General features: G+C 41.8%; 1 protein-coding gene across 1 annotated transcript in view; it reads left to right on the top strand.

The window, feature by feature from the left end:
- Positions 1-15,069, top strand: part of PTPRT (protein tyrosine phosphatase receptor type T) — a gene marked incomplete at both ends in the record, with an annotated part of 468,324 nt that overhangs the window by 403,148 nt on the left and 50,107 nt on the right. The window contains 3 exons of the mRNA XM_082325617.1: positions 2,152-2,181; positions 10,266-10,313; positions 12,549-12,697. Coding sequence (XP_082181743.1) covers positions 2,152-2,181; positions 10,266-10,313; positions 12,549-12,697 — 227 coding nt within the window. The remainder of the gene's footprint in view (positions 1-2,151; positions 2,182-10,265; positions 10,314-12,548; positions 12,698-15,069) is intronic.

Genomic DNA, 15,069 nt, shown 5'->3' with positions numbered 1-15,069 from the left:
AAGCCTCTACTGACCCCTTTAAGTAGAAGACTGAATAAATACGATCAGACAGGCTGTCATGGGTGCTCTGTAAATAAGTTCTTTAAACTGCTGTTGGTAGCAAAAAGGGAGATTTGGGGCTATGTAGGGTCTAGGATTAGTTCCTTCTATGAAAATTCAGCTTCTTATTCTGGATTAGGATTTAGGTTGTTACCTTAAACTAATTAAATAAAACCTAAATGCCTCTTGAGCAGAACACACCCAAGCTATGGGGCAGAATTACCGTAGGGATTTTGGCACATTCAGTGACCCATTTCCCGTCTGTGTCCATATTTAAGGTGGATGACAGGCAGGGTTTTCAGGTTGTGTGATACATCCTAGGATCGGGTTGTGTTTTTAGTGATCTGTAACTCTGAACAATTTTAACAGTTAGTTTTGAAATATTCTTTAGGAAGTCCTTATTTTAGGTTGCATATTTTGGGAGAATTTGAGCCAAAATGGCCTGTCCAGTTCCAAAAGATAATCCTCCTTTTGTTTGTCTTCCTTTATTTTCTGTCCTTATGGAATAAATCTTTCTGAGCTTTCATCTGTAGCCTTGAGGGATACACAGATTTTTAATGAGAACTAAGAGTCTCGTGTGATCACATTTGTCTGCTGGCTGAGACATGAGAAAAGCAGAAAGTACAGCAAGATGTTTAACAGAACAATTACAGTTGATAGTGCTGTGTGAAACCCAGCACTGGCACATCAGAGGGCTTTAATGAATGGAATAATTTTGGGGATGTAGGGGGTTCAGCTGTGTAGGCTCTCGTTTTCCCCATTCTGGTGATTTTTCCCTTTGTTTAGAGGTGCAGAGGAACTTGAGATTTCACAGTGAAGCTCAGTGGCCATCGCTGCACCTTAACTGGTGCTTTGCTGTCACGTGTAGAATTTCAGGGTTTCAGGAGATGATAGCATTATGTTATAAATACATTCAGGCGTACCTTGGAATTGGTGCCATTCAAATAACTTGGCATATATCAGGAATCTGGCCAGAATTTCAGGTTTATAGCAAGGGCCACCACCAGACAAAACAAATGTTATTTCAGAGTGATCCTCTTGAACGTCTGTAAGTCACTGTCCGTTACTTGGTGTGCGCATAGCAAAGAGGGTGGCTGTGCGGTTGTGCACAGAGAGTGGCAGCCCTGAATCTGGTTTCCATGTCTCCTTATGAAAGTTGTGTTCAGAGCGACCATAAAAGTGAACGCTTGAACCTTGCATTTATACTCGTAAGCGCTTCGTGGTATTTGTAGTGTCTTCAAGGATGGGATTTTAAAGTTGTGCAATAGGTTGAAGTTTGTGTTTCCTTGTTTTTCCCTGTCTTGACCATGCTTGACTGCTGCTTTCAAAGATCCCTTGTGCCTTGCTGTTAATCTGTAATAACGTGTGCTAGGTCTGTTGTGGAACAGCCTTTTCAGAGAAGCCCTTTTCCAGTTAAAAAAGGGAAGGCATCACCTCTTAAGTTATGACTGATTGCCAAGGCTCGTTTTGTGGCACTGCTCAAAAACATATCAAAATGTTCTGAAGTGCGTTGTTGAAAAACTGTAGTAGAAAATACTTAATCACAGTGACGCAGAAAGCTAATGCATACTCCTAGTGATCACCTATAAATATGTAGTGATGCTTGAATTGTTAACGAACTATTTGCATTTTAGAGTTTGATGAAGCTTGATTTATCATTACACAATTCGTTCATTGTCTAAATATTCCAAAATTGCAGTCTTCTTACATTGTCACTTTCCTATTTATTGTTATTGGTATTAATAGCTCTTACATATTTCTTTCCATTCCAAAAATCTCAAAGCACTTTACAGGCAAAGGTGAGTCTCACGATGCAGGTTACTGACCTGGCAAAGTTAGGGAAGAAAGAGGTGAGGGGATTTATTCATGGTGACACAAGTCAGTAGCAGAAGTGGAAACACAACCTATGTTTCCTGTCTCTAGTTCAGTATCCATTCCTCACCGATGTATAGCTCCTGAAAAAAGTATAGGAGAATAGTAGCTCAGTACAAGAGGCAGCACAAATACTTTGTACATTGAAAAAATCCTAGAGTTCACATAAATCTAATTTTGTGTTTTTCTCTTTTTCTCCTTTTGGATATTTTGTTCATCTGACTGGCCATCGATATTTAGAAGAAATGCATATTCCTACTCCTATTACTTGTAAGTACTTGGCTGGGGATGACGTTTCTTGAGCGTGCTCACCCTGTTGTAATTTTGTGCTTTGTTGTATTCTTTTCTTCTACCACTTTTTTTTTACCATTCCATTTATCCTTGTCTTCCCAGCAGCTTGTGTTTTATTTTCTCACTTTCACAGTTTCACTGTTTTCCCTGTTTCACCATTGCACCTATAACTGTGCCTGCAAACACATAAATGTCCACAGATATGTCAGTTATGGTTTACAGTTCTTCAAGTGCTAATGGACAAATACAGAGTGTCCCAAGTGCACCTTTTTTAATTGTCCATCATATTTAGCCAGTCTGCAGGGAAATTGCACACCTGGAAGTAATGGTTGGGAATTTCTCAGCCATGGATATAAGCTTTTTAAAAATGTAAGGTTTCTGACAACTAGGACTTGACATTATCTCAGCAAACATCCCTGTTCCTGGAGCTGCCAGGTTCCGAGTGTCAGTTTAGATCGTTAGATGATGAAGTGGTTCAGATACTCACATCTAAATCACCTGTCCAGTCCTAATGATGGTGCTGCATAATTAAGGCAGTTGTTAAGGCGTGTGAAAATGCTTCACACATCAGTAGCTCCAGAGCCATCTGTTGTCTAAAGGTTGAGGGGCTGGAAAGTAATCAGGGCCAAGCTGTTTCTGTCGTGATAATAGTTGGGTGAGGATCAGGAGGAGGAGAGGACTGGATCAATGATCTGAGGAAGGAGACCTGGAGAATTGAGTTGGATGCCTTTGCTGCCACGAGAGGGTTGAGAGGGATGGAGAAGGCAACTGTTACTGCAGAGAGAAACAGGTTTCTCTGTCTCTCAGAAGCAGCAGCTATATCGCTGACCTAAACCTTTCCCTCAAAAGCAGCAAAACCTGCCAGGCTTTCCAGGGCTCTGGCATAATCCAAGTTTTTAAAAGGGCCACATCTGCTCTGCCAACCCCTCTTAGTCTGCCACCCTGGGAAACCTCCTCTTTAGCCTGTTCATACAGTTTGTCTTTGTCTTGATGTGGTGACTTTGTCCCGTGGCCACATCTGGAAGGTGTTCAGCACGTCAGCAAAATGACCAGTGCATTTATATTCTGCCCCTTTAGTGGAAGTTGACTTCTTTCCCGTATGAGTTGATTTCATAGAATCATAGAATTGTTAAGGTTGGAAAAGACCCTTAAGATCATCGAGTCCATCCGTTAACCCAGCACTGCCAAGGCCACCACTAAACCCTGTCCTCAAGCACCACGTCTACCCGGCTTTTAAATCCCCCCAGGGATGGGGACTCAGCCCCTGCCCTGGGCAGCCTGGGCCAGGGCCTGACAGCCCTTTCCGTGAAGAAGTTTTTCCTAATACCCAACCCAACCCTGCCCTGGCGCAGCTTGAGGCCATTTCCTCTCATCCTATCGCTTGTTCCTGGGGAGAAGAGACCGACCTCCCCTGGCTCCAGCTTCCTTTCAGGTAGTTGTAGAGAGCGATGAAGGCTCCCCTCAGCCTCCTCTTCTCCAGACTAAACAACCCCAGCTCCCTCAGCCGCTACTCATAAGACTTGTTCTCTAAACCCTTCACCAACTTCGTTGCCCTTCTTTGGCCACGCTCCAGCACCTCGATGTCCTTCTTGTAGTGAGGGGCCCAAAACCGAACACAGTACTCAAAATGTGGCCTCACCAGTGCCGAGTACAGGGGCAAAATTTACATCCAAAGAACAAAGCAAAGGAGTTAAGTATGAGGATCCCTACGTACCACCTGTTGGGGTGATTTTGCTTCTCAATGACCTACCAGAAAATAATTGAAAGAGGAGCCTTCCCCACTTGCTAAGTGCGTGAGGAGCCTAAAGACAGCATAATGAGCCTTGACTTTGCCCAATTACGTAATTGTAAATGCAGAGTAACTCCCTTTCCTCTAGACTTCACGCTGGTTCACCAAGAATGGAATCTGACCTTAAGTATTCAGATTTCAAGAGAAGTTTAACTAACTGTTAAAGTAGGGGACAGTTTTAAGCATGTAGGTGCTACTAGATAGTTGCATTTCTTGCTACAACCTTTCCGCTTCTGCACATTTCTCACGAAAGTGCCCCCTGCGCTGTTCTACTGTTTTCATTTCCTTACGACCCATCAGCACCATTGCCTGAAAAATTCAGTCCCCAGTTTTTCATTATAATTTTGTCTTCTTCCAGCAGGCAGTATGTGGTCAGAATGTTCCCCTGCTTTATTTTATTTTGCGATTTGTGTATTTAAAAACATGAATCACCTTTTGAGCCCTTTGTGACTTTGTTGTGTGTTTTACAATTGCACAACAGCGTTGCTTTACACAGTCAGCTGACGATTACTCCGCTACAGAGAAAGTAAGGGTATCATGAAGCGATCTCTTTGGTGTCTTGTAATGACTTCTGTGGATTAATATACTAGAACTTTTTTCTCAGGGATCAGGAGAGTGACCCGGGAAAAGTGAAGAGACAAACCTCTGGAGGTCACCTAAGCCTGAGGTTGCAATGAGCTTCAGAAGTAGCAGAAGCAACTGCTTTAATAAGGTGTAATAAGGCAGATGTGCACCACAGAGCATATCACAGTAGAGAAAAGCCAGAGGTATCATCAGGCAAGCTTATGTGTTCATAGCACCCCGATGGAGATTTGAGCTCAGGATGCAGAAAGCATATAACTGTGTCATCTCCCTAGTACTGCACCCAACATTTTTTGTAGAGAGCTTATTCTTAGCTCTGTGCTTATGGTGTCCTGGGTACCCCATCAAGCATGAGCTCTGCTAGCTCGAGGTACAGGTAACACATAACTAGTCATCACACAAGAAATACTTCCATCATCAGGCTGTACATGTCAGCATTTTTTTTCAGATTGACATTTGTCCTGTTCCTTGATCTGGCAAAACCAAGCTCTTTGTTTTTTTTGCCCCCTGAACCCAGTCAAGGCACGAGGGATGTTCAAGTAGTGAGGAAAGAAAGCAGGAGAATCCATGAAGGAGCATATGGTGAAGGTTTATTGAATTTAGTGTTTCAAGTTTCATATGGAATAGGATGTTTCATTATGATTGCAGATGAAAATCTTAAATTGCTAAGGATTGTGTAATTCTTGGCCGAAGCTGATAGAAATTGCTACAGCCTCTTAGGAGCAGAGAGGTTTGATTTAAGTTTATTTGAAATGCTGTGAAAATAAGAGCAGCAATATGTATATATTTTTTTTTTTTTTAATAGAATTGGTTTCCATACTATGACTTCATATGAGAGTTTTAGTCCTGAAGCAAAATTCAGTTGAATGAGTTACCAGTATTGAAAAGCAGGTTCTCAAATAGATCTGCTGGCAGACGTCTAAATACGACCGTATGGACTACATCGCTTTATTTTTAGTTTCAGTTTCTGGATTTAAAAGTTGTGCTTCTTAGAGTAATTCTCATCTGCTTTCAGATAATTCCTCTCAGCCCTTTGTGATCAGCTATACTGGCATTTCTTCTTGTTAGGGACCAAAATCTCCAACACTAACTCTTCTAAACAGTTCTTAATGATAAGTCTATTAAAGTCATGGAGACATATATCATGAGGAACTGGTTTTAGCAGAGACGAGCCATAAGTGTTGTGGAAGTCTCTAGACTGGAGTTCTGCCTTCAGCCTGCCTTGTGTTCTGCTGCAATCCAGGACTGTAAAATCCGATTCTGTAAGATGGTTGAGTACCTGCAGCTTCAGTGAAACCAGTCAAAAATATTCAGCAGCTCTCTTAGCTATCTTGTGTATATTTTGTGTATACCAGGTAAATGGTTGTGGGATTTTTTTATAGCAACACTTCATTAAAAACTTGCTACATCATATAGGAAGGGATGTTATCGTGGCTGAAAGAGAAGGCTATAAAGATCTTTAACACGTTTTAAGTGGAAGTACAGACCCAGGAGGCCTCTGTTCCTAACTTGCTAAGTCATCGTGCAGGATTGATGACGTTTTGTGTACTTCAGTTTACCCACCATTAAAAGTTAGTTGCTTACAATTTGAGCTCCTTGGACAGAACTTGGTTCTGTGATGGGAAGAGTGGGATGCGGAATTAGGAGTTCCTGTCCTGGTGCACTCATTGCATCGCTGTCGCCAGGGCGGTGCATCAGCCTTTTCAGAGGAGTTACTCTGTATTTACACCAATACAGATGTTGTCTAAGGTTTGTACGGAATTGCTAGCTCTGTCACATTGCACTTAAGTTGAATGCACTGTAAGATACGATGTGCAATGTAAGATAGGAACCCATCCATGTCCGAAAGTTTTTGTTTCTTTTCCTAGCTGAAGCTGTAAAACACAGACAGCAATTCATCTGGTTTAAAGGAGGTTTTGCGCTTCATGACAGACACCTCTTTTGCAACGGTATTTTCAACTGCAGCACCCCGTATCAAGGCTTTATTATTGCCTCACCAGGAAAAGGAATGGAGATGTTTTCTGTGGGTGGGCTGGGTTGTTTTGTTTTGTTTCTTACTCCTGGGCTGGGTAGTGCTTGCAGAATGAGATTTAATCAAGAGTGATATCAGACCAGAGAAGTATTTTTGGAAATACATGGATTCATGTATGTGTTACAAGCACTCTGTTTAACATTATTTATAAGAAAAGGGCACTGAATGGCCAATACGTTGTTTTCTTTTTCCCCTGAACTGGCCAGAGTACTGAGGACACGATTGCAATGTAGGAAGCCCCTTCAACTCCCATCATAATTTCATACCAATTTTAATTGTGGTGGTCGTTTCAACCAGGGGTTTCTTTTCATGGGAGAGGTTCTGTCAGAGGTATTAAGCTAATTTATACTTGCATTTTCTGAAATAACAGTTCGTACTGAATTTATTTCCACTGTCTGCGGGACATTTGAAAAGAAATAAAACGTTATTTTATTTATAGGCATACCTCTGTATAACCACGTACATACATAAATATCTCCATATATTTCCATGGATGGTGGGATCTGCCTGCACAGGTCAGCTTGCTAAATCAGAATTTTGAGAAGAAACTGGTTTTCTCATTAGATGCTGGAAAAACAGAATCATGAATCAGTGGTTATGCCAGCCTAATGAAAGCAAATAAAAGAAAATATAATTAAAATTGAGAAAGTGAGTGAGATTTTATGCAGAACACGTCTGTGTGGTGATTGCAAGCGTAAACTTTGCAGAGGGCAGTGTTTGTTGGCTGTGTATGCCAGTATATATTTATACTGTGTGGCTCTTATACGCACCTGTCTTGTCTAAAGTTTATATGGTTGTAAGTAAATGTCCTCCACAAATAGAGATTAATTTGATCAAGTAAAGCTTAGTGCAGTCCTATGTTTGTATACACACAGATTCAGAGCGTCTTTTGACTTACACCTGTGTTGCATCACTTTCTCATGTCAAGTAATATTTGCTTTGTAAGTAAAAGTGGTGTGGCTGGTCCTCGCTCTTCGCTTCGCCTTTACTCTGCTGAATTCCCTCTGCTCCTGCAAAAGCCTGCACCAAGTTTGGCTTCACCATGGCAGGCGCTAAAAAAGTGCAAGTAAAGCTGTCTCTACGCTTGCCTGTAAGTGGAGGATTTGCCCTTGTAGCAGCTCTAAGGAGCAGTAAGCTGCCTATGTGCTTAGGCCAGAGAATATTTCTCAGCTCTACTGAGGTTACAGCCTGCAGAAAGGGGGCCCGCGATGAACCGCCGGTCTGGGCAGGACCGTGGGAGCACGGGGAAGAGATACCCCACCTGTCAGGCTGCCGGAGGGCCGTACTGCTTTTAACTCTTATTCCTCTTGCTCTCTGTTTAAAGACCCCTAGCGACCGAGAATTCACAGCCTACCTGCCCAGTCGGTTTGAGAGATGGGCAGTCCACTGCACATAGTTTTCCCAAAGTTTAAAATCAACTGCCCTTCCTACAGCTTAGCCCCATTACTTTTTGCCCAGCCCCTGTAGACAGGGAGAACAGCTTCCCTGTGGTGTCTTTTCATGTGTTTGAAGACCTACCAGCCCTATTTGATTTTGTTTTCTCTAGATTAAAGATCCATATTTCCTTCGGCCTTTGCTTGTAGGTCATGTTTTCTAGATTTACCTTTCTCGTTCTGCTTTTGTATGTGTCCCTTTGGCACACGTCTTATTTGAAGTGCAGTATTGCAGCAGAGGCCTTACTGATCCTCGGTCAGAGCAAAAGGATTACCTGTGGCTTGCAGGCCATAGTGCCATGTATAATCCCTCCCTTATTTTTACACCAGCATGAAACTGTTCTTTCAAATTGAGTTTGAGATCTACTACAGGTTTAGGGGACAGAGATCCTTTTCAACAGAACTGCTATTTAACCAGTGCTCCCAGTTGGGTATTTGCATGGCTGATAGCTGCCTGCCTTGAATTTGTGCAGATTTCATCATAAATAATATGTGCACTCCTAGCAGGCTGCTGTGCACAAATATCTAAAAGGAATTGTATTTTGTAGCTTTCTTAAATTGCTTATTGAAAATGAGGGCAATATGCAATTCTTGTCTGTAGGAGGAAATTTCATGTTTAACTTATGTGATCTATACCTAATGTCTAAATCACCTGTGCATGCAAATCTACATTATGGTGTATATAATCCATCCTTGTGAAACATCTAAAATTAAATCTGTCAACATAGATGTACAAGAGCTCTTTAGGAGTGGCAGTTACAGATTTAACATTCATGCATGTAAAATTGATACAAAAAGTTATAGAAGAGCTTGAAGCTGCTTTTAAAATATAATCCCTGAAGTTTATCCAAACCTCTGCAAATACATCTGCAGATACATCTAACTGAAAATATTGCTTGAGCTTTCTGATTACTGCCCACGGCAGCAAATGCTTTGTACTTGATACCAAGTTTGCGTTCCTTGACTGTTAAACTGGAACTCCCGCAATTTTAATATAATGCTTCAGCATTTTATATCTATTCTCTGATAGGAATAGAAGTTTCAAAAATAGCTGAATCAAATCTCCATCTTTTTTTTTTTTTTTTTTTTCCCCTTCAAAATTCGCATTTAGTTTAGGTTCACTACCAATAGTTCTTATCCTTGCTTTAGCTGGGTTAGCTTCAACTGCATGATTATACAGCTGGTTTCATTTTCTTATTCTGCTTTGAGCATCTTTCTGTCTCATCCCTCCTGTGTGTGTGTAGTGCCTGTAAACATCATCTCTTCATTTACAAACCCTCTTGAACTGAAAAGGGCAACCCAGTAACCCCCATCCGTGGACTCCCGTTTTCTTCTTGGCACATTTTCCTTACACTTAAATGTAAAACGGCCATTAATATCACCTTATTCACATTTTGACATTCCAGCCTCTTTACCCAGTGTTGATTGTATCAGACTCTTCTTCCGAATATCTGCCCGCTCCTTTATTTCTTCCCCTTTTCAACTGCATAATGCATGAGACGGAAAGCATCTTCTTGGTGGCCGGCGACAGACCGTGCTGGGTGCCCGTGGCTGACACCGATGCACTGATAGTGCTTTCAGCTGGGTGTCCCAGTCGTGGTGTTCAGGGGAGGCTGGGCAGTAAGGCGAGCAGGAGCCGTGTCGCTGGTGCAGTGATTCACAGAGATCTCTTGAGGTACCCTATTTTTGGAAACAGCATTTCCAGATAAATGCTTTTCCAATTCCAAAGGCATTTTGATGTGCTGGGAAATAAACCTCTACCTAGCTGTGGGTTTAAGTCACATCCCTAACATTCTAGAAGGTGCTAGTCATTTGATTTTATAATCCTTTCTATGAATTATAATGATGGTAAGGACCAAATAGGCTTAGTCCTGTGCTGCCACTCTATCCAGACACGTAACGAAGGCAGAAAAGGCACATTTAGAAACCGAGAGCCCCTTGCTGTGTCTGGCAAGCTTAGCTCTGAAATCCTCAAAAGAGATCTGTCTTCCTTTTCCCTCTAAATTTAGATGAAGAATTTTTACATTCTTGGAATAGAGAGGGAGAAAGGTGCAAACTGATAACACGCTGTTGAAAGACAATGGTAGCGTTTTCAGATGCAGGACGATTTTCTGTGTGGCTTCCCTCTGAACTTGTGTAAGCATTAGCTGGTCCACCTGCGAGCAGCCTGGTTTGTGTGTGCAAGTTAGATTGAGAACTTTAAACTCATGTCACCTTTTCTTTTTAGGCATTCAAGCCAATGTTTTAGGGGCCTCTCTGTCTTCTACAGGACCAGGTAGAACTGCTTTGCATAGGGCTTTTGTAAGCAGGCCTTTGGGGATTAATGGGCTTGGGTTTGGGGTTTTTTTTCATGCCTAGCACATGCAGAAATGTTATTGCTCGTTCACTGAAACAGAAAACGAGTTTGCCAGTTACAGCTCTTTGTAGCTTGTTGGCATTTCTGAAAAGATACCAGACAATGGGACTTACAGATAATTATTGCCACAAGTAATTTAATCTGGATTTAATAAGGCAGTCACCCTTTTTGACTCACCATTTTTAAACATCAGTAGTGGTCGTCCGTAGTGGCTCACCCCAGCAGTCCAGAGTGCTTGTTATTAAGGACTTCTGCATTTTGGATTAGTGTTTCCCACCGAGAAATTTCAATTCCTGTTGCCAGAGAATTCACATAGGCAAGTATGATTAGCAAATCTAAAGGATTAAAATAACCGCATAGCAGGGTTAATACACTTCAAGACTGTTGTTGTTACCTCCGGTACCACAGCACAAAAAAGGGGGCTCCCACGGCTGTAGCTCATAGTTAATAAATCTGACTGTGCTAACACTGCTGAACACTGGAAGCAAAGCTTTTAACATCATTAAACACCAGCTTTTTGCTTCATCGCTCAAGGACGGTTCCCCTGTTTGCATCTTCATCTGCAGAAGTGGATACACCGTGGAGATTTTGTGAGCTCTAAATACGCACTCTGTACAATGTACCCAATTTGAACAGCTATGGGTTTGAATTGAAACCATTAACTGTAAAAGGCTGAACCTCAACTGGTTGAGCAGATGAAACAGATGGATTTGTTCAAAAGTTTGCAGCAAACATTGGACGTTTCTCCATAAATCTCTGCTCTCTTGGTCTGGCTTATCAGCTTGCCTTAAAATAGTCATTTCCCACAGACATAGGCAAAGGTTTAAGTTCTCTTTGACCCTTCCTTGCACATGAGTGTAACTTGCGTAGCTGCCCATCTCGTGAAGGGCTGGGGCTCAGCTGCGTGCTTGCACTTGCTTGTAAATGCCACTCTGACATGCGCTGTGAATAAATAAAGCCTGTTGGAATATGTTGCAAGGAATATCCTTTTAAGAATCTAATGAAGTTTAAAAGATGGGTAGTACTTACCGTAAGCATGTCATTTTAGTGAAGAAAAACCTCTTTGCAAAATGATTTAGTTGTTAGGATTTTTTTTTCTTTGAGTTGGAGGAAAAAAGAAAACTAAAGCTCCTTCTTACAGTAATCTGTTTTTCTCCCTTTTATTTTGTTTTATTTTCTTATCTACGGAAGTCGTGTAAGCAAAGTTCTTTGCCGGTGCTAGGGATTTGTGTGATATTTTTTCAAGGTGTGGGTTGTAGAATGTCACACATGCATTTTTAAACAGTTTTGCTCTCTGATATGAATGAAGCACAGGGCAGTCAAATGTCAATGGAAGCTTAGCAGCTCACTTTTCCTACTTCTCTCCATTTTCTTATTATTAGCTGTGTTTGCAAAAGAGGAGCCTCTTATGTTCTTGGCTTTGTTAGTGTTTTCAGAGCAGGCAGTGTTTCTGCTTTTGCCAATGTTTTTGACATCGCCTCAAAATAAGAAAAGACCCATTTTCCCAGAACAGAGGCATATTTGGACATTTCCAAAATAATTTCAGCCTTTCATTTGCCCCACCCTTGACTGACTGTTGATCCTCAGTGCAGTTTGGGTGTGTGTCAGAACGTAGTAGAGGCTGCCGTCCTCGTTGCTGTGCTTGGGGACAGGGCAGAGCTCCTGCTCCAGCTCTCCGGTTGCCCAGAGTCAGGTCACACTCCCCACCGGAGCACTCAAAGAAAACCCCCGGTGCAGGTGCCCCCGTGGGATGGATGCAGACGTCCCATTTACCTCCTCGCGAGCGGCTCTGATCGCTGCCCTCATCCCGTGCCCTCTGCTCTTCCTGGAGGGGCCGACACCTGCTCCAGGGGCTTTGCCTATGCCACCCTCTTCAAGGATGACGGAGCACTCCTACTGCTGGGGTGATGCAGGTTTGTGCAAGATGAGTTACTGGGAGGGACGGCTAAGCTCAAAGACTGGTATCGTTATATTTATTGTGCTCCACAACAGTTATATGAAAAAGTTGTGGGGTTTCCTCTCATGTGGTTTGCCACATGCCCTGCATGTCTGACCAAGTGGGATAATCGTGGTTTTCAAAATATCTTCTCATTGTTTTGTTTTTAATGAGGGAACACTGACCTTGATTTCTCCCCTCTTCAAAATACCCTAAAGGAAGCTAGCCAAGAAGCAGAAGGAGACTCAGACCAGCACGCAGAGGGAGATGGGTCCCGTGGCTACTTCCGACAAGACCTCTACCAAACTCAGTGCTGTTCACAATGAAGAAGCTTTTTCTTCCAGCTGCCAAGATGTTAATGGATTCAGTAAGTTTAACTTGCTTGCAATGGATATATCCCCCTTGGAGAGCTCTAGGTTCTTAAAAGGACCTATTCCTATGGGCACAGTATTGAGGAGCTAGGAATGACGGTGGTAGAGATCATTTGCAAAAGCTCGATAGAAATCAGTTGTCTGAAATGTCTCTGACACTGCCCCTGTTTTAACTGTCAGATAGGTGGAGGGCATTCCTTCTGACTAAATCTACTGAGAATAGTTTATAAAGTCTGTTCTAATAACTACATCAGACAGTCAAAAAGGCACATCAGAAATATTTTTTCCTTTATGAGTAGCAGAATCTAATCAAATCACTTAGCTGACTTGTAGGATGAAATAACATTTTCTGTATGAAATTGTTATGAAAGAAAGCATGGTCTCCTGGTTAGAGAACTGGAACGGAAAGACCGCATTTCTTCTTTTGTCTGTGTCCTCCATTTATTCTTCACACGGGTCCAGTAAAACTAATAGTTAATACTTGTAAACCACTCAGACCTCTGTAGCTGGAAGAATTTTGTGGGTAAAGCAGCACAAAGTCATACTTTAGCCTCACTAGATCCAGATTGAGTGCATGGTGGTTTGCATGGTGGATTTGTAAACATTTTCATATTAAATAAATTTTAATTTCGACACTATGGGAATGTCACTCCTTCTTTTGACACTTAGCCTACTAGTTTGAACAGGGAACAGCTCTGAAACATAAGTACGTACTAAAACTCCTTTGTCTTTCTTAAACATCTTTAGTGAAGTGGGTTTTTTTCCCCTAATTACTAACATGGAAGTGCTTCTGGTACAAAATGTGTTTTATCATTGAAACCTTTGTAATCGCAGATTGAGTGGGACAGGCTGAGTGAATTCTTCTTTTCCCTCTGTCTGTAGGTCATGTCAAATTCCATCTGCATGTGTAGCTACTGCCACTCTGTGTAACATACCTGTGAGATGGATAAATAGGTGTTTGGGACCGTCAAGGCTAGCAGCGAACACTTCTGTCTGATATTAAATTGACTTGAGTCAAAATCTAATTTTCTCAGGTGCTGAGTAGCTCTATCTCCTAAGGAGACAGCAAGAGTTGTCAGTGGTTCATATCTTTGAAAGACAGGATAGCAGAGGACAGCATTGTAGCAGACATCCTAGAAGCAGCAAAGGTAGCTTGTTTAAAATGTATGGGGAAAATGAAATTTTTAACACTTTCTTCAGAATTTGGATTTTTAAAAGTTCTGGGTTTTTTTCCCAACCAGAAAATAAAAGAGATGAGCCTGTAACGTGACCTCATTTTTTTTCCCTTGGTATTTTGAGAGACCAATTAAAACAGCTGAGTCATTTACTTGAAATGGCAACTATAGAAAACATGTTGTATCCAATTTCGTAAAAAAGCATCCCTCCAGGTTTTCTTTTTTTTTAGTTAGTCCTTTGCTTGTCTGACATCACTTCAGATTTTATCACTACCTCCCTCTATAATACAGCCTGAGTCAAGTCATGGGCCGATTCTTTTCTTTTTTTTTTCCTTTTTATATCCATGAGAAACAATTACCAGTAAGCCTTCATGATTTCTCCAAATTTTTTACTGCCAAGTCCAGGATGCTGAGGTGTTGGAGGTAAGTTCTCTTCTGTGTAGAAGTGTGCACATGCTGACACAGGAATTATATGAGTAAAAGACTGACTTTGTAAAAATTTGCCTTAATAGTGTTTAATACTTGAGCATTTCTCTACAGGCCTGCTCTAACTTTTGAATAACATAATAGGATTACTTCTTAACCTTCCTGCTAACTAGTAGAGTTTTACAGGGGGTTATCCATTTTATCCATATCCTAGCTTTTGAAATCAGCTGTCTGTCTTAAGCAGCAGTCAAATTCCTTCTTAAATTGTCCTTCTGCCTGCCAACAGAAAATAGCATTCGCAGGTATCTCATGATAGGTAGTCATCCTCTCCATCCTGACCCTCAGTTACGGGAGCCCGAGTTGGCTGCAGCAGAGACATGGAAATACCCCTTTCCTTTTTGAAGAAAGTCCACAAAGAGAAGCTAAATGTTTTCAATCCCAAGATCACCTTGCTAGCTCACAAAAGCAATAAAACAGAACAAGACAACTTGTTAAGTAGGAAACCTCACGATCATTGAATGACTTGCGAACAAGTTTATCTCCAGATGACGGTGTCCTTGCAGGTCATGTGTCCTTCCTTCCAGTTTTTCCTTCCTGTCCCAATCATTTTAATGACTTTTCATGAGTCCCTATAGAAGCTTTTTTCTTTCCATAGTCTCTCCAGCTTGGCCACTTATCTGCTCCTGCTGCAGGAGGACTTTTGCTGTTCTTAGGTGGCCCCTGTCTGCCCTCCTGCTGTGGCCTCCCAGTTTGCTGCCTGTCTCGCT

This window comes from Platalea leucorodia (assembly GCF_965183815.1).
Source record: "Platalea leucorodia genome assembly, chromosome: 13".
NCBI classification, from domain to species: domain Eukaryota; kingdom Metazoa; phylum Chordata; class Aves; order Pelecaniformes; family Threskiornithidae; genus Platalea; species Platalea leucorodia.
The sequence above is the reverse complement of the archived record's forward strand: the minus strand, read 5'-3'. Positions and strand labels throughout refer to the sequence as shown.